The following is a 23,638-nucleotide window of genomic DNA, read 5'->3' as shown; positions in this document are numbered from 1 at the left end:
TTCAATTTCCTCTGGCTATTGTTCCACAGAGGGAGGAGTATCCCAAATCCAGAACTTTGTTTTACATATCCTGGCTAAAATCAGCCTAAACAGCTCATCCTTAGATGTGCTCATTCGCAAGCAGCAGCTTAGTAACTATGTTTCGAGTGACCAGATTTACTGAAAAATACAGACTGTTCTCAGAACTATATTATTCCACAAGCCCTCCTCCTCCCCCTCAACCCCCCCCCAAAAAACCCAACACCCCCCCCCCACAACAACACTGTATAGTAAGTATTTTGGTCCAGTAACCGTAACCTGCTCTCAACTTTGTTTATGTCTCAAGATAAATACAGTTAACCGGCTCTGTGTTATGATGGCATTTGTGTATTATATAGGGCTGTCAAACGATTAAAAAAATGAATCATGATGAATCGCCGTTTTAATTGCGCTGTTAATAGAATACCATTTATTTAAACATTTTTGGATGTTTTCTATATTTCCAAATGTATTGATTTCAATTACAACACAGAATACAAAGTGTATGGTGCTCATTTTATATTATTTTTATTACAAATATTTGCACTGTAAAAAACAAAAGAAATCGTATTTTTCAATTCACCTAAGTACTGTAGTGCAATCTCTATTGTGAAAATACAACTTATATGTAATTTTTTTTTAAACACACACACACACACACACACACACTGCACTCAAATATAAAACATTGTAAAACTTATTTACCTTGCAATGCTGGCTACAAAAGTGCAACGTGAATGCCTGTTCTCACTTGCAGGTGACATCAAATAAGAAGAGGGCAGCATTGTCTCCCATAAATGTAAACAAACATGTATGTCTTAGTGATTGGCTGAACAAGAAGTAGGACCGAATGGACTTGTAGGCTCTGAAGTTTTACATTGTTTTGTTTTAGAGTGAGTTATGTAACAAAACAAAAACAAAAAAAATCTACATTTGTATGTTGCACTTTCATGATAAAGAGCTTACTCTACAGTACTTGTATGAGGTGAATTGAAAAATACTCTTATTTTTACAGTGCAAATATTTACAATCAAAACAATAAAGAGAGCACTGTACACTTTGTATTATATTGATTTCAATTACAACACATTTGAAAATGTAGAAAAATATCCAAAAATATTTATAATAAATTTCAACTGGCATTCTATTATTAACTAACAGTGCAATTAAAACGGATATTAATCATGATTTTTTTAAATCAAATTAATTCATTTTGAGTTAATCACTTGAGTTAACTGCGATTGAGAGCCCTAGTATTATACCTTAAATGTTTTCTAGTTGGATAATTAGCACATGACCTGTTAAGAGTTCTGTGTTATGGTCTGGAAAAAAGACAAAATTTTAGTTTACACAAGGCAAGCAATAGTTTCCTGAACACGTTCAATTGTTGCATTCCTCCAAAGATAGAATCTCTTAAGGAAAACTCAGGTTTGTATTACTTCTTTTTAAGCAAAACAAACATTTTAAAAAGCTACGTGTTCTTGAGCTATAATTTTCAAAATATTACTGAGACTGTTGATTGCAAAATAATTTGTCAGATCTTTCCTCTTCTGGAATACAAGCACTACCCTTTAGGACTTGCCTGCTCTATTGCTTTTAAAGGTATTTTTAAACCAGTTAGTGATATGGCTGGCTCTAAATATTATTCGTTTTCATACATGGTTAGCAGTCATGCTTACAAGTACTGACTCATGACATACACAACCTGGTTACAGGAAGACAATTAATACTTATTTTGCAGAGAAGACAGGACCTGCTAAAAGTGCCTGGTTAGCAGGTCCTTCCTTCCTTGCCCTGTGGAGCAGCCCATTCCAAAGTGAATTCCTCATGTCCTCTGGCACGGTGTCCTCCAAGACAGTAAAAGTTGCCCAAATTTCAACAGAATGTAAAACTCTGTAGGAGTTAGGCAGCATGATGGGATTTGGGATTCACATACACGACTAGTACATGTGTGCTGTGACAAACTTCTAAGGACACAACACAGCCTGGTTACAAACACACTGTACTATGGACTGTGTAGAAGAGGGTCTCATTCTTGAGGCATTTTATTCACACTATTTCTAGCATCTAGAATCCTTTCAAAACTTGTGGTGGTTTTTTTTTTTTTTTTTTTTTTTTTTTAAACACATCCATTCCATACCTTTATTTCAACAAGTTGCATGACTTCTGGGAAGACTTCAATGCAGTTGGAGTGAGCAATCACAGTATGCATACGTCTACAGTTCATAATGGTTGTTGGAATGGCTTTCAATTTGTTCCCACTAACATCAATTTCTTCCAACTCCTCAAGCTTGGCCATTTTACTATGAAAAGAAAGAAGGGAGATTAAGGAATTTTTTTTGTATGTACTCTTATTTTTAAATTTTACGCTTAGCAGTTTTTTGTTTTTTTTTAAATTGTAGGCCCATACTGTTGTAAGAGATCAGTGTCTGCCATCTTTCCTATCAAGTCATGTCAGCAAGGTTACATCACAAGGCCTCAATTGTTCTATTTTGTGTCCTTAATTTCTTAATTTAAAAATTCTTGGTGTTTATTTCTATTTTTTGTTCATATTTTTCTCTTTTAATATTAGTTTTTTCTTTTCCTACTCTATGCTCTTTCCTTACCTTTCCCCTGGCATCCTGCTTCCATTCCCTCTCGCAGAATGCTTGCTGAGTTCCCCTCATTCTGTTGCTCTCTGCAGAGCAACATGTATTCTCACTCTCCCCCCCTCCCCCCCCACCCCCATGTGTTACTCCCTGAAAGCAGTGTGCTAGGGAGGATAGGGAGGAGTGGCATGTAATGCCCTCGTACCGATGGGAGGAAGGAAAGAATTTGAAGGAAGGGGTGAGATAGGGCACTAGTGTCAGTAGCCTGGCTGTGCGAAATGTCGTATCAGGACAGATAGGATATACCTTCTGGAATCTGGTGGCACCCCCAGTCTTACACTTGGCTTGTCCACACTTAAGAGACATTCTGGATCAAAGTAGGGTGTGAATTTAAGCACAATAGATAATCCAGAATAGCGGACACTAATTCCACAATCAGAGTGTCTTTTTCTGTTTTAGTTTAATCCACTTCGAAAATGCATTACTCTAATCTGGAAAAAGGCACTTATTCCAAAATAAGCATCCACATGATGTGCTATACTGGAATAACTATTGTGGTAAATTTTGCCATGTAGATAAGGCCTCGGTATATGTGTGGAAAGTGACCAAGTTATGCTAACTATGTGGAAACAGCTTCCGGATTTCCATAACGTGGCTGCGATAGGAGAGTGCACTGATTTTCCTTAGTTGAGAATAGCACACAATCTCTAGAGATACATTCACAAATTAACATACAAAGTGCATTCGTTCCTGCGTACAACATGAGGGCATGTAGTTACACACATTCAAGTGGCAATGGACAAACCCACCATTATACAGGCAACGCGCACATGCGCTTAAAAAACAAATGCAACACTCCAATTTGTGAACAAAACCTTGCTATGAAAATATACTCTGCATTTTCCACTTAAGACTGCTTTCTAATAAAGAGACAAGCAGCACTAAGAAGTTACTTACCTCGCAGGAAAGCTCTGTAACCGATTGTAGGCCATATGCAGGATCTTCAGGTGTGGATGGCCCGTTAACAAGGGCACACATTTATCTGTGAGGTTATTATTGGTCAAATAAAGTTCCTGTAAGATGCTATTGGTCTCTTCAGAAAGGGTAGATGGAGGAAGTGTTTCTAGTTTGTTGGCAGAGGCGTTCAAATTTCTCAAGCTGCAAAACAAGATTGTACATGTAGTTGAGTTACTGTATTGTTCATCTTTCTTAATTTATAAACACCACCACCAGAGATTTACAGAATGTTACATTCAGAAGCAGAAAATTGCAGGAAGTGGTCAGAAGACAGTTTAGTTTTATACACGTAAAGTAAATTTCCATTTAAATTGTTAAATTAAGTAGTGAGAGACTTTGCGCTCTTGGAGGTGGCATGGATAAAAAAGCATTTTCTAGTTCTCACTGGACCATAGATGGCATTTCTAATGTAAAGTATGAAATGCATTATGGAACATCTATTTACAGCATGGGAAAGCTGGTTACACAAACATGCAAGGTAAATAGTAAAGATGTACCAGGCAATAAGGGCTAGGTGGCTTAGGAGTTAAAACTTTTCACTTCTACATCATTGTTTAAAATCTGACAGATACCGATAATGACAAGAAGTGGTTACTATTATACATTTGTTTGGTGGCCTGTGTGTCTAGTTCTTGATGGGTACATCTTATCCCCAGACCAGGACGCCTCTCCCCTCAATGCTCATAGCCAAGTAGTTGGCATTCTTAATTATTTCTGCAGTCCTAGATGAGAGGCCAAGGACTGAATAAGCAAGAAAACTGAGTCCTTCTGCCTTCCTCAAAAAAACTTTTGCAGCCCTGGGATGAGATACAATTGACACTGGTGTAGAGAAGGTTGCACTGCCTGTGCTTTACCTATATAGATCTGTAGACAACTCATTTGTTTAAATAATTTTAGTGCTAGACTGATACATACAGTAGTCTCAAGGGATATCTGGCAAATAGATACAATTCTTATTGGAAAAATATCTTAATGCCACATATATTTTACAAGACAAATGGAAGAACTTTTTCCCCACTATTTACTTTGCAAAGAGACTGCCTTCAGGAACACACTTTGCTGAATTGTGTGTGTGTGTGTGTGTGTGTGTGTGTGTGTGTGTGTGTGGCATCCAGTCTCCTGAGATCAAACTGCACTGTTCTCATCAACTAATGAAAAATGACAGCTGCAACAGTCGAAGTTATTTTCAAGAAACAGAAGATCAACTATGTTAATTTGGTAGACAAGAAAGCAGGTCAGTACCCATAAAACAAGGGAACACAAATTAAAAATATAAAGTATTTGTGTCTGACGGAAGAAGCAATACTGCCTGATTTATTTCATGAGGAAGATATGAAATATTGATAAAACTTTCTTTAGTCATCCAACTACATGAGGATTCACACCAAACGTTAAGGTTTATTAATGAATGAAACCGATTTCCAAGAGAATTCACAGCTGCAACCTGTTGAACCTTGTCCACAGAAAATAAGGGTTTACACACTATAGTAAAGTCACACAGAATGCTGAGGGATTAAAAATTCTTTCCATTAAAACAAAAAACTCCAGGAGCTCTGAAGAACTGAAAGTAGGTTAACTAGTTTACACAGATTTCAAAGGAGTCCACTAACGCAGAAAAATGCAGCTTAAATCAACAGTCTCATTTGTTATTCACAGGAGCTGTATGACTTGCTGGAAAAAGATTGCAATGGCAAGGTTTTATTTTTGTTTTTTGTTTTTTTTTAAACAAATCCCCCCCACCCCTCGACTTCATCCTTTAGCAAACAAAAATACATTGTCTGTTCAAAAATGGATTACAAAGCATAAGCATACTGAACCAAACAAATTACTTGACTAAATCACAATAATGCACACCTAATGCTAAAATATGAGAGGTTACTGTAATAACTTACGTTGGCAACAGCATTCTTTTAGTCTTCTCTTTTCTCCCCTATACAGTATTTTATCAGGTATGATCAAATAAATTCTCAAATTAAAGGTGCTGTTAGTGATTTAACAACATTTACAAAGCCTAAACATTCCTGCAACCACCATTACTGAATGGTCGGTTTTGAAAATGGTTTGGGCTCTTACCACTGAGCAACCACCTACTTCCTGTGCTGCGCTACTACAGTTGCAATCAGTAGAGCTACTCAAGCTTGATCCCCTTGGAAGAGAGGTCTGGCAGTACAGCTTTCTTGCGGAAGGGGGTCTCAGCCCTCCACCTGGTCCAAAACTGTTCCGGTGACTTTCAGAGCACAATGCCAGGCACACACATTTGCAGGGCCTGCAGCAGAGAGTGGGGTTTCATGGGGATTTGACTTGTGCTGTGGAGAGAAGTAGTGCTTTCTTGGGAACCAAGTTCTGCTGGCTTAAAGGGATATCCTGCTATTTTACTTCATTTCTTGTAATATGCAAGGCTCTAAGTGCCCCTGTTGCAAAGGTGTGTCTATTACTGCATGAATCCAAACACACAGTAACTATGCAGAAACCCTAAAGCAGAGGGGTTAAGCTATTTGCATGCAGCAATTCTAAGGCAGTAGAGCTGGTCGAAACTGGAATTTCTGTTCTGTGGAAAATTCTGATATTTTAAAATTTACACTGCCCTTCCCACTGTTTAGAGATTCCACAGCCTGGGCTCCTCTATGCCAAGCAGAATGCTGGCACAATCTTTCCATACTGCTAAAGATTGGGATCCTCAAATCTACGCTCATTTGTTCTATCCTCCTTTCCTTTGTATAACAGTGTTTGGTTTTTTTTTTTTTAAACTTGAGTGCACATAGTTACAGTTTCCACGTTTGTGGTTAGGATATCAGATCCTACGTTTTTCATTCTCCTTCCCCCCCCCAATCTAAAACTTAGATCACCACTGCTCATTAACATTCCTCTTTAGAAGATGTCATTCCAAACTGAAGGTACGTCTACACTGGAAACTTCAAAGTGCTGCCGCGGGAACGCTGCTGCAGCAGCGCTTTGAAGTGAGTGTGGTCGTGCGCAAGCGCTGTGAGAGAGCTCTCCCAGCGCTCCTGGTAATCCACCTCCAAGAGGGAATTAGCTCTGAGTGCTGGGAGCACGGCTCCCGGCGCTCAGAGCCTGTCTACACTAGAGCTTTAAAGTGCTCAGACTTGCTGCATTCAGGGGGGTGATTTTTCACCCCCCTGAGCAGGCAAGTTAGAGCGCTATAAAATGTAAGTGTAGACAAGCTCTTATACTGGTTTTTGGGACACTGAAGGATTCATAAAAATGCTCTGCCAGCAATTCTGAACCACATACCCATACATAAAAGGACAATATTCTCAGAGGGGAGGGCTTAATGAACGAATGGTTTGAAATAATGTAAAACAACATTAACTCTAAACTAGTTGTAACCTTTCATAAAATAAGTTGATAAGCGTCCACAGATAAATTTCCATCATGCTGATTTAACTGACTGGGCCTAGTCAAGGCTATCCTGAGGCTATGGCTACACTAGAGAGCTCGCAGCTGCACCGCTGTAAGCTTTCTAGAGTAGCCACCCTCAGCCAATGGGAAAGAGCTTTCCTGTCAACTTAATCAATCCACTCCCAGCGAGAGGTGGTAGCTATGTCTTCAGGAGACGCTCTCCCCACCAACATCATGCTGTCCACACTGGCGCTTAGGTTGGTGAACTTATGTCGCTCGGTGGGGGGGCTTATTCACACCCCTGAATGACATAAGCGGCAGTGCAGACATAGCCTGAATCCTTAGAATTAATCCTCAAACCTCCAGGTGGCACTGCCAGCTACCACGTTACATTTGTTTCAAGTTCCATCAATGCCCCCTGAGGCCACAGTGCTGGGAATTAACTTAGATACAAGCACTACCATCTTTCCAGTGCCTGTAGTCAAAAACCGTTCCATGTGCCTGCAGATATCCCACTCATATCACTATCAGATGGAACCAGAATGTCAAGCATGAAAGCCTAGTCCAAACTTAATTGTTTTTCCTTCAGACTCCGCCCACACACACACCACGCACACATATGAAAAAGTACAGCATCAACTTAAGAACTTGATTCCACTACTCTCATACATACCAGAATACAATAGCCAGGAAATATGAATTAACAGTTACAGAGATAAAAAAAAGTGGGCTGTAGTCCACGAAAGCTTATGCTCTAATAAATTTGTTAGTCTCTAAGGTGCCACAAGTCCTCCTGTTCTTCTTTTTGCGGATACAGACTAACACGGCTGCTACTCTGAAACTTTAGAGATAAAAAAGAAAACATAAGTCACTGGCAGCAACACAGGAATTCTGTAGCTTTGACAAAGTGCAAGGTTTCCTCTGGGGTAATAAATATTGAGCTCCGGTTGGAATCAAGTCACCTTCAGTTTTATAGGGTATTAGGCTGATACCTTTGATAAAGGGTCACTTATTTTTTTTCAACCACACACCTAGGCAAAATATAAAATTGTCCCAGAGAACACACACAATCAGGATAGGGCTTCACTAATTCCGCAGAAGTAGATCTCTCAACATGTGTGCAGTTTACATAAAGTGTTAAACTACTTCAACTAAAAGAGTGATTTCATCTTGAAAATCTACTTACTACAGGAGAGGCAACAATCTTCAGTTAGGAAAAATAATTAAGAGATTCCAAAATATTTCTATTGGTATCTAGCTGTATTGTATTCAAGACATAAATTTGGGTAAAAGAACCCTCAAATTTGTATAGTATCTTTCTCCCCAAAGTATTCTGAAGCATTTTATAAACTTCACAATGCAGCTACCAATGGAGCGTAACATGGTAGCTGTTTAGAAATGCACAGCTATATTGTGGAATTGTTTAAAATAGCAAGGTAAAAAAAGATTGTATCCAATAAGAAAGACAGGAAATTTAAATTAAAACAATCCTGTTTAGCTTGCAAACAGTGACATATTCAGTCAGAGGTGGTATAGCTGCAAAAACACTGCAGAAAATTAAATGGAAATCAGAAGAATCCAGGCCAATATGTACCCCAAGTATTAAGATCTCAGATGATACAAGTTAGAAAAGGAAACCATTTTAAGTATCTGTAAAAAATGCTCTCAGTATATGAACATCTAATACCATCTACAGCACAGAAGTGAAATGGAAACAAGTTCCATAAAAGGGAAAATGAGGGAAAATAAATACTAAATAGATATCAATCTTGCAGAACCGACCAATTCTGGCACGACTGTTCTAATTGAGAAAGGGGTGGGGAAAGTACCTCCCAATCCCCCTCTGAATCATCCTACCAATGGACCGCCAAAAGTACACTATCCAGATCATCTCATTTCTTCCTTAGCTCTTGCCATCTTACCTACCTCCCCTTCTCCTGTCCCTCATGCTCTTATTCCCTAATCCTCCAATGAAACTGCCTTCCTGTCTCCAGAGTATCTGTTTCAGTTGATCATCTTCAGGTAATGAAATAGGAAGAGAGGGGAAGATGATAAAACGATGTTAAATTATGTGCAGAAGGTTTGGGTATCAATCATTCAACTTGTCATTCCCTGCTCCCCCTCCTGATACAAGAATTACGAGCATATGCAGCACCAGGAAGTAATGGGGAATGTTATGGTGTGACTCAGTGGTGCACGGAAGTGGCATATATTAAGTGCTAGCAGTATCTTTTTTACATCGAATATTTTCCAGCTACCCAGCCCTGGTGTGGGATCAGCACCCAGATGAAGCTAAAACCTGACATGAAAGATGAACACATTCTGAAGAACTAGCCCACATATATCAATCATCCTCAATAGACACCCTACTCTCAACAGCTGTACGATCCTAGACTCACCACTGACGCTACATACTCCAACAGAACAGCTGCCAAAAGCATCTTTTACACCCAAGTCTGGCCAGGAGCCTTTGTCCCTCATCTTAACAGAGGGATTCATGTATGTGTGAATTCACACAGGCTTGATTGCTGCTACTAACTCAGAAGTAGAAACACTGAAAAAACTCTACCTAGTACTAGAGTACTAAGAGCCCACATGTGAAATAACACCGTTACGGTGAGTATGACACCCACCATTCTGAATGCTAGAATAAGTCAAACATCATCAGTGAACCTGGTTACAACTCAGTTGTCTCCATACAGTTAATCACAGTTCCAATCTGTAGCACAGAACAGAGTAGACTTAATACATGACCAAGTGAAAGCCTTGGAGCCAAGTTTGTAAGCAGGTGTATGGAACTGGATTGTAACCAAGCTCCGTGACATAGTTGTATTTAAAAATGTGGCCTTAGTTTAAAAAGGTATTGATCTACCTTGGGGACCACCTCTCTCTCAGCAACCAAGGCCTTCCTTGTTGGATGCACTCCTCAGGAACAAATGGATCTTTCTAGGACAAGAGGAAATATTTTGGGCAGCCGTCCCATGGCTCTGGAACCATACCAGCTAAGAATGATTACAAACCTTATTGCCCCCTCAAAGAATCTTTGCCATAGCTTTCCCATAACAAGAGGAGAACGAGGGGACAATAAGGTTTGTAAGCATTCTTAGCTGGTATGGTTCCAGAGCCATGGGACGGCTGCCCAAAATATAACATTTCAAACCAATGGGAAGTCCAAGGAGACATTGCTACATATGATCCACACTACAAATTTTAACTGGATCCAGTGACTGTTTTAGGCTCCAACTATACTACTACCATCAACTCCTACTGCCTAATTTCCCCATGCAAAATCAGTCTCCCTGAAACCTGGTGGCTGGACTCCATCTTTCTTAGTCCCCTTCTTACCACACCTATAGGTGCCACTTTATGCTATCCTGAGCTGATATTGTTTATAGTTACAAAAACGGATATGCTTAATTGCTTTTGCATCTGCCCATATTATATTAATATACTGAAATGTTTTGCATTGTGTGGATCTATAGTTTAACTTGAAGCCGACCAGTGACCAGACCAAAAATTTGTAGAAAAAAATCAGACAGACATAAAAGGACTAAAGGAATCTGGCCACTACCAACAAATGAGGAAGCATTTGGAACTTGGGGTTATGAGAACCCAGATGCACAGATGAAGGTTAGACACATTTTCTGGCAGTTTTTCCACCAACCCTAACATCCCTAGGAATTCTCCATTTTCATAGAAGCATCTGCTAGTGGGACATGAATTGACTATCTGCCGATCTCTGTAGTGCTCAACTCAGCCAAGGAAATTCCTACCAACATGATCAAGATCTATACTACCATCAGTATATTCAGAAGCAATTTCTGTCCTGTCAGGTGAACTTAGTTTCACAGACAAATCCTCAGGAGCTTATGGTCTAGTAGACATAATGGAAGTTTCTCCACAAATCTGATACTGTAGTAGTTTAAAAATAGAAAACTAATTTTAATGAAAACTAGTGCATTACATTCCTAAGCTCTATTTGCCAATTGAGAATACAAATTTTGTTTTAATTTTTGTAGGAGTTTGAGGAGGATGCCATTAAAGGTTTGCTGCAAAACAGACAGAAGTTGGTAAATATCTTATTGTTTTTCACCGATGCACTGATTTTTCAACATGCATTGATGCACTGATTTTTTTGTGTTTTTTCAACCAGGTGTTGTGGATGCTAAAAACAAACGCTGTGTTAAAATTAAGGCACCTCAGACCCACTAAAATCCAAGGATATCTGGAGTTCAAGGAAGATGGAGAGGTCTATGAGCTGAATCACTTCTATCTTCTTCCCTTGGAGGGTATCAAAGTGTTATACAAACAAAATCCATCTCCACAGACTCCTGGATGTAGGTCTCATTTTATAGATGGGGAAATTAAGGGCCTCTGGGGTATAATGATCTGCCCAACATCATATGCTGTAGAAAGACTGTGGCAGAGCTGGGACTTGAAACCAGTTGTTTTAGCACTCACTCCTGTGCTTTAATTACATGGTCACAGGGTGATGCTGCCCTACAAAGCAGTTTGAGTGAATTTCAGCCATACAATTCTTTCAGTTCATGTTTTTAAAATCAACTCCAACTTTGAGGCCTAAACTACACTGGCCTTTTTCTCAACAAACGGTCACTGCTGCAGCAGTGGAGTGTGCACTAATAGATCAGCCAAAGTGTCATTTTTACCATTGTCTTATCTGTATCTTTTCTGAGTAGGGTTAGATGACATGTTAACTACATAGACCCAGGATACGTCTACATAAATGATCCAAACAGTGGAGCTGCGAAGGTGTTAAGAAAAATTCTAAAGTAGACAAGGCCTGTATATCTCCTGCAATAATACTTTACATCACTAGTATCTAAAGGAGAGCTCCTTTACAATGCATTGGGATGTCTAGGTAGCAGAGGGAAAATATAGAACCTTGAGGGGACCTAAAGTTGATGTAAGCTCACAAGGGAAGAGAACATTTGGAATCTGTCATATACATTTTACTTTAAATTCTGAATTTTCTGATTGTTTATTTCCGTCAAATGTTGTTATGATACTTAATGTTTTTGCAGTTGAGTTTAAGATGTGCGTATTATGGTACAATCTCCACCTGCAGCTTCTCTATCTTGCCGCAAAATGGCATTAATCTGCATTCTAGACTAACAGATGGCAAATCTAATTCAGAAAAGGATTACTTCCCTACTCCCCCCCTTTCAGAGAAGTGAGTAGCTTTCTGAAACTTCTATTTCTTCTTCTTTTTTGCTCTCCAGGCTTGACTGAGTAGATTTTCTTTCTTTTAAAAAAAATCTTGAGTAGAAATGTATATTTCTGTTGGGGGGGGGGGGGGGGGAGATTTATTTATTTATTTTACGAAATGGATCTATTCTTGTGAGCACTTATGAACATGTTTGCAGGATCAGGCTCTATGTTCATGCAATGTTATGGTTGAGATTTTAGACGTACAAAAGACAGGAAGTTCAAAGTTGTCATCCTGCATCAGCAACTATAAATCTGTCCTTTTGCACACAAAATATAGGCAATATTTTGCTTTACTATACAGGCTGTTAAATTTACTGCAATAAGTTACAGTTGCCCTGGTAGCCATATTGTTATGTTTCCTAATTTGTTAATTGTGTGTTTGGTGGCTGCAAAATTTCAACCATAATATCGAAAAACTACATTGGAATAAACTGAGCAAACCTGGCACGTACATAGTGCTAAATATGGAGGGCATACTGCAATAATCGAACTTTTAAAATCAAAACTCCATTTCAGCTCCCAGCACAAGCACATTTGAAAGATTCCTTAAAACCATGAAGAAGGAAGTTCTATTCTTGGGCAACTTGAACAGAAGAAACCTTTCCTAATGAAAATTAACCTTTTGGCATTAAAAGTTTTAGTCTAAAGGACAGTTTTCCCACAGCAAATTACTGAAGTTTGGAATTTATATGCAAACTGCCTCTCTAACCAAACCTGTAGCATTATAACCCTCACACAATGAGCCCTTGAAAATGAAGATAACATTGCCTTCATAAAAGATTTACAGCATAAAATAATGGCATCCCTCTGACTCACTCACTACCAATCTTTTGGTGATGAGTCTTGTCTAAAGGGGGGGAGGGATAGCTCAGTGGTTTGAGCATTGGCCTGCTAAACCCAGGGTTGTGAGTTCAATCCTTGAGGGGGCCACTTGGGGATCTGGGGCAAAATCAGTACTTGGTCCTGCTAAGGAAGGCAGGGGGCTGGACTCGTATGACCTTTCAAGGTCCCTTCCAGTTCTAGGAGATGGGATATCTCCATTATTAAATTATTAAATAATGACAGTGAGATTAACAGTTCAGTTTCCCAGCCAAGGAGAGCCAGTAGCTGTGCATTCTGTTGTCATAGTTTAAAAAAACCCAACTAAACAGTCTTGTATGTCAAATTACATGCTGCACTGATGTCACCAGTAAGCCTATGACCATTGTTGACGCATGAAGATACGAGAAATATACAAAGCTAAGCAAGGTTGTCCCATCAAAGGCCTCTAAATCTGCCTCACTCAGATGCTACAAATATGTTTTAAAAATATTTCTTCGTGCCTTCAGACCATACACAAATTAAAGTACATTTTGAAGTCTGTCTTCAGATTCAAACAAAATTACAAAGACTCCAAGGCATGTAAAGCTGCAGTACAGAAATAGAAGGGTGGGGGGAAATCAAATCAAGTGATGTCACCAAATAAATTAATGACAAACACTCAAAGGCATAAAAATTTCAGAAGCAGGAACAGAAGAAACCACTGTCAGTTATTTTGACAATCTTATGTGACAGGTTTTATTTTGTTTGAAAGGAATAAATACATTTTGGCTTTTGATTCACAAAGAAGCTTCCACACTCTGGGTTAAAATTTGTATTTAGAAATTGCTGCTAATGTATCTGGGAACATATAGCAAAAAATGGCACGCATGTTACTTTGCAGGTAGATTTCAAAAGGTAGGGGTACTGTGGGAGCTTAGTGACAGGAGAAAAAAAAAAGGCATACGAGAGCATAAAACCAGAATAAAAAAATTACTTCTGTTTTAGCGGGTTAGACAGGACATCTGTTCTTAGCACAGAAGGCTCACAGCTTTCAATTTAAGGGACCCTCAGATTACCCTTTCAACTAAGAAATAAAATGAAACAGGTTCATGTAAAAAATAGCTTTTTTTTTTATTTACCTGTCAGCTTTCAGAAGAAGGTTCGATGGGAGCTCAAGGAGCTGGTTGTGTTGCACATCCAGGACTTCTAGTTGCGTTCGTTCAAACCTCTCTGGTAGTCTTCCTAATTGGTTATGTCCTGCCAGCAGCTTACGCAAACTGCTATTGCAAAACAACCTTAAAAAAAATAAATGTCAAAAATAAGTAAATCTAAATTAGATAAGGACACACTGAGAACTACTACTTTATAGGGGACTCCAATCTTGTTTCAAAAAGTGGTTCATAAACAACTGATTAGCAGAAGAGTGGATTTAATAATACACGAGATCTTACAATGTCTTCCCACACCCCACCAACCTCTCAGAAAACGGATGAGTGTTGAGAGATTTGGGGGAGGAGGGGAAGCGACAAGGAAGGGTTATCAGATCACTCCACAGGCTATTCCTAGAGAGTGTGTCACTAGTGAAGTGGGTAATTACCGACAGTGACTTCAGAAAGCTGCACCCGTGGGATCTCTCCAGATAATGAAGGATTAAAAAAAGTGAGAGAACACCAACCACCCTGGAAAAGTAGTACTAGCAACACTATACTCATGTGCTGACTCATAATGCACTGTACTTCCCCTCCCACCTCCATTTTTCTTTTTGTTAATACCAGACTAACATAAAACCTCCTTTCCAGTTCTACAGGGAATGAAATTTATCTAATCCGCTTTTCTATCTTGAGCTTTTACAAGCTGCGGATAGCCCAAAGTTCCCCTCCCTGCCTCTTTTTGGGCGGGGGGGCGTGGATAAAAGGTTTGTTTTGGTAAACTATAAGTCAAAACCACTAATTGTTCCTACAAAAATTGTTAAAGGAATTTAGATATTGGTCTAAAAAGCCCAATAACACAAACTGATCAAGTTCCGATTTTAAACAGGAAAAAATAAATCAAAAGAAAAAAAAAGATTATTCTTTATCTGCCACCCGTCTTGTGCTCCAGTGACTATATAGTTTAATCAAAAGATGACTGTGCCCCTTTTTGACCTTGCTTTCAAGCAAAGAGTCACATATTACTCCGCATTAGTGGAAACCTTCCTCCCGCTCTTCACACGAGACCCATTCACTCGCAAAGAATCCTGCCTTCCCTCCCACCCCCAATGCATCAACTATTATCATGCAGTGCCATTGTAGGTCCCGGGGCAAGTGTGTCAAAGTAAAATAATCAGTTAAGTATGCTGGCTTTTCCCTTGACAGATGTAGTCAGACACTACAAGTGAGCACTAGTATCAACAGTTCAGGAAGATGATGGCTTGCATTATGTAATTATGGATACAAATCAATGTCACCACTTTCTCTAGCCAAGACGACTCATCAATCGGGATAAGTATCTCTGAAATATATTGTTGAACCTATTTATTTTAGTAGTTTTGTTTTGCTTTGCTTTAACTCTCAATTTTGTTCAAAAATGCCTCTTATAAGAGAAAAAGAATTATGAAATTTTCCTTCTATTTTTTGTTTCTCGTAGGCATGGTCAATGTTGTCAACATAAAATGTTTTAGCTAGTAACTAAAGCTGGCCAACAAAACAGAAGGTAGCGGATGTGGAAAAAACTGGAAATAGTTTCTGTCCTAAATCAGGATGGAATGTCAAAAATTTAAATTTTTCTGTGGAAGCTAAATTAGAAAAAATGTAATCAATTTGGGGAGAACCGAAGCAGAATTTTTTGGCTTCCTCCTTGAGCTACCTGATTACCCAAGGAGCTGGGCAGCCCAGCATGTTAGGGAGGTGGGGGAACATTGACACTACATTTCTTTGTATACTCTGCTCCATCTTGACTGTGTAATCTCCACAGCTTGAAGGACTATATCTCAGTTATAAAAGGTAAGTGCAACTACAATCTGCTGCAGTTTATTCAAATTAGGTGCAACCCCCAGGCTCCCAGCAAATCACTAGTCTATCTCTTTATTCAAATTATGGACACCTGTTTTTACAGTATTAAACTTTCTCCAAAAACAGTGAGCTCTTCATCCACTTAGCATGTCCTGGCACTGCTGTACAATATGGAAACAAATCAATCAGGTTTCCTTTGAGGACGGGAAGGAGTAAGGGGGCAGAAGGGAATGCTCCAAATACGTATTTTACCTAAGTGCCAGAGGATTTTGTTGATAAACATTTGGGAATGGGCATCAAAGCTTGAATCCAGATCCAAACTTGCCTGAAGTTCAGGGAGTTTCAGAGCCAATGTTTTGGGGTGGGCCCATCAATAAGTATATCATCACTAAGTCACCTAAGCATATGCTATCAGGAAGAGCTATCAAGGTTTAAGACATTTCCAGGCATTTAATGGGAAGATGGGGAGAAGAAGATGCATGTTGATTTTGCCTTGGAGCCATTAATTTCAGCCAATCAGTCATCTCTAAAGATGCCCTGTATATGCCTTGATAGTTTTTGCTGTTATAAAATACAACAACTGAAAGGCAACTGGACTTGTTTTTCTTATGAGTGATGCAGTTTCAGTTGATGTGAACAAGATATTTCTAGAGAATTTATAGTATGTATGTTAGCCTGCTAGGTTGTTCAAGTCATCTTCTCATTCCTTTCAGCCTATATTTCTAAATTCTGCCTTTACTTTCTATTTCTAATGCCAAGTCCTCGGTTCACACCACAGTTCTCACCTGGACTAAAATAACCTCCTCTCTGGCTTCCCTAACACTCTTCTTTGCCATGTAATCAACACAGCACCAAAAATCTTCCTTCCCCATGTCTCATACCCTTGAGTTGCTACAATGGCTTTTTTTCCATATGAAGTTTGAACTTATCCTCACTTTTATGGATCTGCCCCTCACCCGCCATCACTTCACCCACTCTTCTCACCACATGGCGGCTGCTTGTGTCTCTTCTCCCAGGCTCACCATGTCTTTTTCCATGCTGCTCCCTATGCCAGGAATGACAACCCTCTTCCTGTGAGCCACATGTGTTCACTCTCTCTAATTCCTCCGCAAAACCCACTTTTCACTTTGATTTCCAAACTGACCTCCACTCATGTGCCAGCTAATTCCCGTTGTCTCAAGGTGCTATTTACAAAAGATATGAAAATATTAAGATCTTTCTTCTCTTTCCTATCATTTATATTTGTCTATTAAGTTAACTCTTGGGGGGCAGGGCCTATATTTTTACGTGGAAATACTGCTCACTGTCCAACAACTCCCTGTACAAACCTAGAACAGTCCCAGCCCTTTGTTTCAACTATTTGTTGAGTCTTGTCACATCTTAGGTGAGTAATGTCCTTAGGAGCGAGGATTGCTCTATGTTTCTACCGCACTTTGCACCATGGAGCCTCGTTTGGGGCTTCTAGGAGAACAGAATTAAGTTGTAATTTTTGAATCTATAAAGCATCATGCAAAGTTATGGTTGTAAATATTTAATAAGCTTTCCTCTCTGAATAGCTGCATAGACTGCTTTAGAACTTCTGTCTGGAATTCAAAGACATTGTTCTCTGCATGACAGTAAAGAAGAAAGGCTGTGCTGAAGCTTATGGCATGATGACATCCCATGAGGTAAACATAAAATCAATCAAAAGATAAAACAAACTTGTCAGTCAATGGAACACACTAAACACTGAATCAGCAATTATTTTTGAATATGATTATCCTGTCCCAAGTTGCGTAACCTGGTCTGAAGGACTCACCGGGCAGGCAGTTCACATAGTTGATTGTGGCCAACATCCAACACTTCTAGTTTTCTGCTGTCACATACCCACTCAGGGAGGCTTTCCAGGTGGTTTCTACGGGGATGAACACAGGAATCAAATTAAGGTGTAGTCCTTAAAGACTGCTACTAACACAATCAAAAACTTATCTGTATACACGTGCACAAACACACACGAAGCCTGCTGCACATACAGGTCCCAGTGGGAACTGTAGATCCTCTCACCATTGAGAAAACACTGAGTACAGTAAGATTTTGGTTGAAAGAGAAGAGAAAGCAGCCAATTATTTTATAAAACTAAACATTATGGGGACAGTAGTAAGTTTTCAAACTCATGCACAAAGGTGAAGCTCAGCACACAAATACTGCGAATACTTTCCTCTTTGCAACTGTAAAGCACATAGTACAAGGAGGAACAGATATACACCCTGTCGAGCACTTAACTGAATGCTCAGATACACAACTAGGCATCTAACTTAAGGTAGCTGCATGCAGAATTTTTAAGTTTAGGGAACAATATTTTTCACTGCATAGAAATCAACACTCCTTTCTCATTAGTGAGCTTGTGTCCCCTTTGGATTTATTCGAAGAACGATCTTTAACCCAAAAAAGCAAACAGTGATCAAGCCCATATTTTTTACTGAAATATCAATTACCTTAAAAATATAATCATGAATACTAAATTAATCAAACATATTCCTCTAGAAAAAAAACTGAAGAAACCCCATTGCTTAACTGTATGCCAATTTATTATAAAACACAAAAATGAAGTCATAAAAAAGTTTCAAAGTCACTGCAAAATCAAATATTCCTCAATATGATTGTAATGCTTTGTTCTCCACTTCTTACAAACAGCACTTTTCAGTAAATCATACTTACCCATGTACGTACACTAAGGTTAGATACCCAATTACGCTGATTTATGTTCTTGCACATCTAAAAATTGATGGCCACGGCCCCAGGCTAGCTCATTTACTGCTGTGCTCCCATTTAAAATGTTCAATAGCTTACAAGTGCCTTAAGCAGTTTTTATGAAGTTAATGGCACTTAAGTGGAGGTTACTTACTGTAACTGGAGGTTCTTTGGTATGTGTGGTCCCTATCTGTATTCCACATGTGGGTACACATGCACGCCACCCACCCGAATCTGTAGACTTTAACAAGCAGTGTCTGTTGGCCCAAGTAAAATATCAAAAGAGGCTCCTAGCAGTGGGCTAGGAATGGGTCACAGGTGTGGTGGTAGAGGGGGCCAGAAAGCAGGACCTCAGTCTTCTGTTGCTTATGGGAGGCTTGGCAGGATGCTGGTAGTAATGCGCAGGAGGAGAAGGTGGTGGCCTTGGTTTATAGGTCTGCCTTTAGTGCTTTCTCCTTGGGGCTGGTGTGTTGATCATCAGGAACTGGAGAATAGGCCTTACGTCCTTTAATGAATGGAGCGAGTCAGTCTTTGTGTTAAAGAGGTTGGGCATAAAGGGAAGATCTTTGATATATTCTGCATCTCTTTGGGGAAGCCCAAAGATTGCAGCCACAAATCCCTCCTTGTAACAATGCCAGTGGCCAAGCTTCGGGATGCTGCATCTGCTGCATCCCGAAGAGCCATTTTCACTACCAGCTTGCCGCCCTCTAGAAAGGAGAGGAACTGATCTATGTCCTCAGAGGAAAGTTTGCCCTGAAAGGCTGCCAGCCTGGAGTAGTTATTAAAGTCATACCTGGCTAGGAGAGCCTGGTAATTGGAATTGGTAGAATTGCAAGCCCACAGAGAAGACATTTTCCCCAGGAGGTCCAGTCTCTTGGAGCCCTTGTCTGATGGGGTGGTCTAAGTATTGAGACCTATTAGGTTTCATAGCAGCCTGTACCATCAGGGAGCTGAGAGCAGGGTGGAGAACAGGAATTTAGTTCCCTTTGCTTGAACAAAAGAGCAATTCTCAGTCCTCTTAGATGTGGGGGGCAGGATGCTGGGGTGTGCTAGACCAATCTTGCCACCGGTTCCAAAATGGCCTGGTTAACAGGGTGAACCACCTTACTTGACCCCAGAGGCTGCAGAATGTCCAACAGTCAGTGGTATGGGTCTTGGACTTTGAGAGATATCTGGAGATTACCATTGGTTCCTAGGGAGGTCACGTTCATAACAGTAGCGACCATAAATCCTAGCTCACCTTTCCAGGCTTAGCTCTCTCTATGTGGGGATGAAGGAGGGATTGGCTCACCATATTTGTCTGAATCTGAAAATTGCTCTTGTAATGGTGAAGCTGTCAGTACTGGGGCAATCCCACCTGATGGTTGTAAGTAAGATTGTTCCTGGGACACCAAAATAGTATCTTCCAGTGTAGCTGTGTCCCTCAGGAGGGCTAGGCCAGAGAAGACAGGAGTTCTGATGGTCAGCACTGACGGTAACAGTACATCTCTGGTCATGCTGTGTTCTTTAGGAGGCTGCGTTGGTACCACTGAGTCGAGAACTGCATTGGTGGCTGGAACTGGACATTTACTTAAAATCTACAAGCCCTTATGTGCGGATGATAATGGACACTTGTTAAAATCTCTGGACTCAGGCGCATGTGTACCCATGTGTAGAATACACAAAAGGACCAGCACTCGAAAAAGCAGCACAACTGTAAGTCATCCCTGTTTAGGAAACCACTTGAACACATGCTTTAAATATTGAGCTTAACAGAGAACTAAATTGATACAGAGGAAGCGCTCAAGAAACCTCCCTGTTACGAATCCAGGCTATCTACACTGGACAGGGAATCTTTTAGCCAATGAAGTTTATACAAAAGTAATTTTAAATTACTCCAGTAGTATGGTTTAACACAAAATTTAAGAGAAACAGGCAGAATGCCCAGTACATAGGACCAGAGATAAGGTGCAGTTGAAGAACTGGGAATAAAACTCAAAATTCCTGACACCTCTTGGGCATCACCACAGCCCTTCCGTAATTCGGTATTTATGCTCAATAAAACACAGGTGAGCCTCGCTTACTTCACATGAACGTAACTGATTGATGTAGATGCTACAAATAGCAAGAGAAAGCACATCATCCTTCTTACCTAGAAATATCCATAGATGTCAGATGATTTGGAACTGGATACACATCAAGATGAACAAGTTCTGGGAGAAGAAAAAAGACAACTAATTTCATGAAAGGCAAAATAGTCATTTAGTGTATCAAGTAGCTTTATTAATTGTGTCACTGTATTGCACATGAAGTGTATTTGCTATGCAGCAGACTTAATACAATAATCAAAATGAACCATTTAAGATAGTATTTCGTTAATTTTAAAAAAGGAAAAAAGTGACTAACTGAAATTATTTTAATTTTCCCAACTTCCTCCTACCCACAGCTCCAACCTTTGGCTTTATTTCCTTTATTCTATCTCTATTTAGTAAGATAGCATAGACGGGCATAAATCTGTGCTACTTTTTCACTAATTGAGTCATTGTTACTGGGTACCTAGGAGCAGATGGTCTCCTCCCAAACAGAATGGGTCATCTCTTAGATGTGCCGTGCTTGACCAGATCTCTCAGATATGAAGCACATTCTTCAATTTGGCATTCAGTGACAATGTCAGAGTCATCTGCATTCCTGTGGGATTTTCTTTTTTAAGCAGCCCAACAGGCATTTCATAATTATGTACCACTAGCCACAATGTAAGCACTTTTTGTTTAATACGGTTTTTAAAACTAAGACCTATGCAATAAATATTAAGATTCTCAATTCAGAATGAAGGCTGAAACTCACTGAGTAATGCGTATTACAATTAAACCTACAGAGTGCTCTAAAATGAAGATATACATACACAATACATTACCTTCAGTTATAACTTACAAACAGTAAAACGAGGTAGGAAAAAAGCACAGGGAAGGAGGAGAGAGATTAGACAGTAATAAATTATGTTGGCCGGTTCACCCAGAACCACTTGTGAAGAGTCCCTTCCTTTTATTTCAGAACAGTCCTTTCCTATCACTTTTGACTGAAAGAAGCAGTTGTCACCACTAGGGTTCTCAACATCTGTCGTAGCACACGGCTGTATTCATGTTAACTTTTAGTAGCTGTGAAGACCCATCACCTGACCCTTCCTTGGGCTCTTTCCACATCTCTCAAAACTGTGACTTCATGAAAATACAGCCTTCTTTCTACAGGAAGTGTGAATTATCCAGTACCAACTACATAGAACAATCAAATCTAATCAGAGTGACTAGTGGAAATTGTGTAGTTTTTAATAAATATAAATGATTTAATTCTAAAGACCATTCAATTAATTGTATTCCCTGTTTAATTTGATCAAAGGAGTTATTTAGGTGAAAGATATTGCATACCCTGTATTAGGAAAAAACCAAAATGTTGACTGACCATAGGATTTGTAACTTTTTAACCACATCACAGGCAGGGAGATCTGCTCATAAAAAATACATACCACTTTACTAGGTCTCCCAAAAGGCCAATTGTTAAAACATTGCTTACCTCCAGAAAGGAGCAACAACGTCCTTATCTTGCCTGGGCAATGCAACACACGATCATATAGGGTAATTCACACTTTCAAGACCTCTCTGACATTGTCTACTGTGGAAGGTTAAGAATGGAATTTCAACCTTCATTCTAAATTTCTATGGTGCTGTGTCCTTCAAGTCAGCCACTTAGTGTCATTTGAACATAAATTTTGAAACTTAAAATTACCCTTGACGTGATGTAGGTAAAAGTTCTCATTTATCCAAAGGTCACGTGAAACAGACTCCTTGATTAAGCCCAATTATGTGTATTCCATTTAATAAGCATTAATTCAGCTGTATGAAAACCAGGTAACTAAAAGACAGACCTCAACATGATAAAACAGCCTTACCATTTGAAAAGGCATAAAGAGCTTTGAGAAAATATCCACTGATTTTGAGGGTCACCAGCTGGTTTCGTTCACAGTGCAGCACTTCGATGTTGTTGAAAACTGTTGCATCTAGTTCGCCAAGTTTATTGTCTCGTAGGTCTAACTGTGTCACATGATGCAGGAAGTCTACTTCATCTGCCACCAGCCTCCTAATTACATTCAATCTTGCAAAGGGAGGAGAAAAAATAAAAGTTGCTAGTACACAATTACTACACAGTCCCTTCTGGCAGGGTAGAGGAAAAGATAAACTTTGCTCTCCAATTAAGCTATTCCCCAATGGCTGGGTCAAAATGATAAGCCTCAGGATCCCCACCTACTTCAATTTTAATTGCTTTATTCTTCTCTCTTCTTTGGGATATTTTTAAACAGGACGGTTCAAGTTTTATCATATCTACTGTTCTACTGGGATAACAACACTGACCTCTTTTGAGGAATGCTTTGAGATCTACCAAGCACGACTATTATTATGGTGTCTAAAACAATAAAGGTGATCTTGCTGTGATTTACTCTAAAGTAGCACAGAAAAGTAAAACCTTTACAGTTCTGCTAGCGTTCAAGGAACCATAGTAATCATCTGCTGGACAGGCCGAGTACCAGTACGTACTTCAGGTGCCGAAGTGAGAAGCTGAAAATACTGGGAGTCTGACTTACTGAAAGGCAAGATCCAAAATTTTAAATTCCACACACACAGTCACTCACATCACCACCTTCCAAGGCAACCAAATACCGAGTCAGAGAAAGCGTACTGAACTCAAAAGGTAACGAGGGGAGAGGATCTGGAAGTAAGGGCTTATCTAATCCAGTGAATTAGTGTGCAGCAAGTCTGGGTATGAATCTACAGTGCACCAGCCTGTCACACACTAATCCACTGTGTAGACAAGAACAGCTCTTACTGTTTTCAATGTAGCAGTTACTAGATTGAAGCCAGCCAGTTCTCAATGACC

At 39.6% G+C, this 23,638-nt stretch overlaps 1 protein-coding gene across 1 annotated transcript in view; it reads right to left on the bottom strand.

The window, feature by feature from the left end:
- PHLPP1 (PH domain and leucine rich repeat protein phosphatase 1) overlaps window positions 1–23,638 on the bottom strand; it is a 226,237-nt gene that overhangs the window by 24,441 nt on the left and 178,158 nt on the right. Inside the window, exons 7-12 of the mRNA XM_008170599.4 lie at window positions 22,656–22,858; window positions 20,865–20,925; window positions 17,802–17,897; window positions 14,153–14,308; window positions 3,564–3,764; window positions 2,159–2,321 (exon numbers count right to left, since the gene is read on the bottom strand). Coding sequence (XP_008168821.3) covers window positions 2,159–2,321; window positions 3,564–3,764; window positions 14,153–14,308; window positions 17,802–17,897; window positions 20,865–20,925; window positions 22,656–22,858 — 880 coding nt within the window. The remainder of the gene's footprint in view (window positions 1–2,158; window positions 2,322–3,563; window positions 3,765–14,152; window positions 14,309–17,801; window positions 17,898–20,864; window positions 20,926–22,655; window positions 22,859–23,638) is intronic.

The sequence above is a fragment of the Chrysemys picta genome, chromosome 2 (genome assembly GCF_011386835.1).
Source record: "Chrysemys picta bellii isolate R12L10 chromosome 2, ASM1138683v2, whole genome shotgun sequence".
NCBI lineage: Eukaryota > Metazoa > Chordata > Testudines > Emydidae > Chrysemys > Chrysemys picta.
Note: the sequence above shows the minus strand (reverse complement) of the source record. Positions and strands in the feature narration are given on the sequence as shown.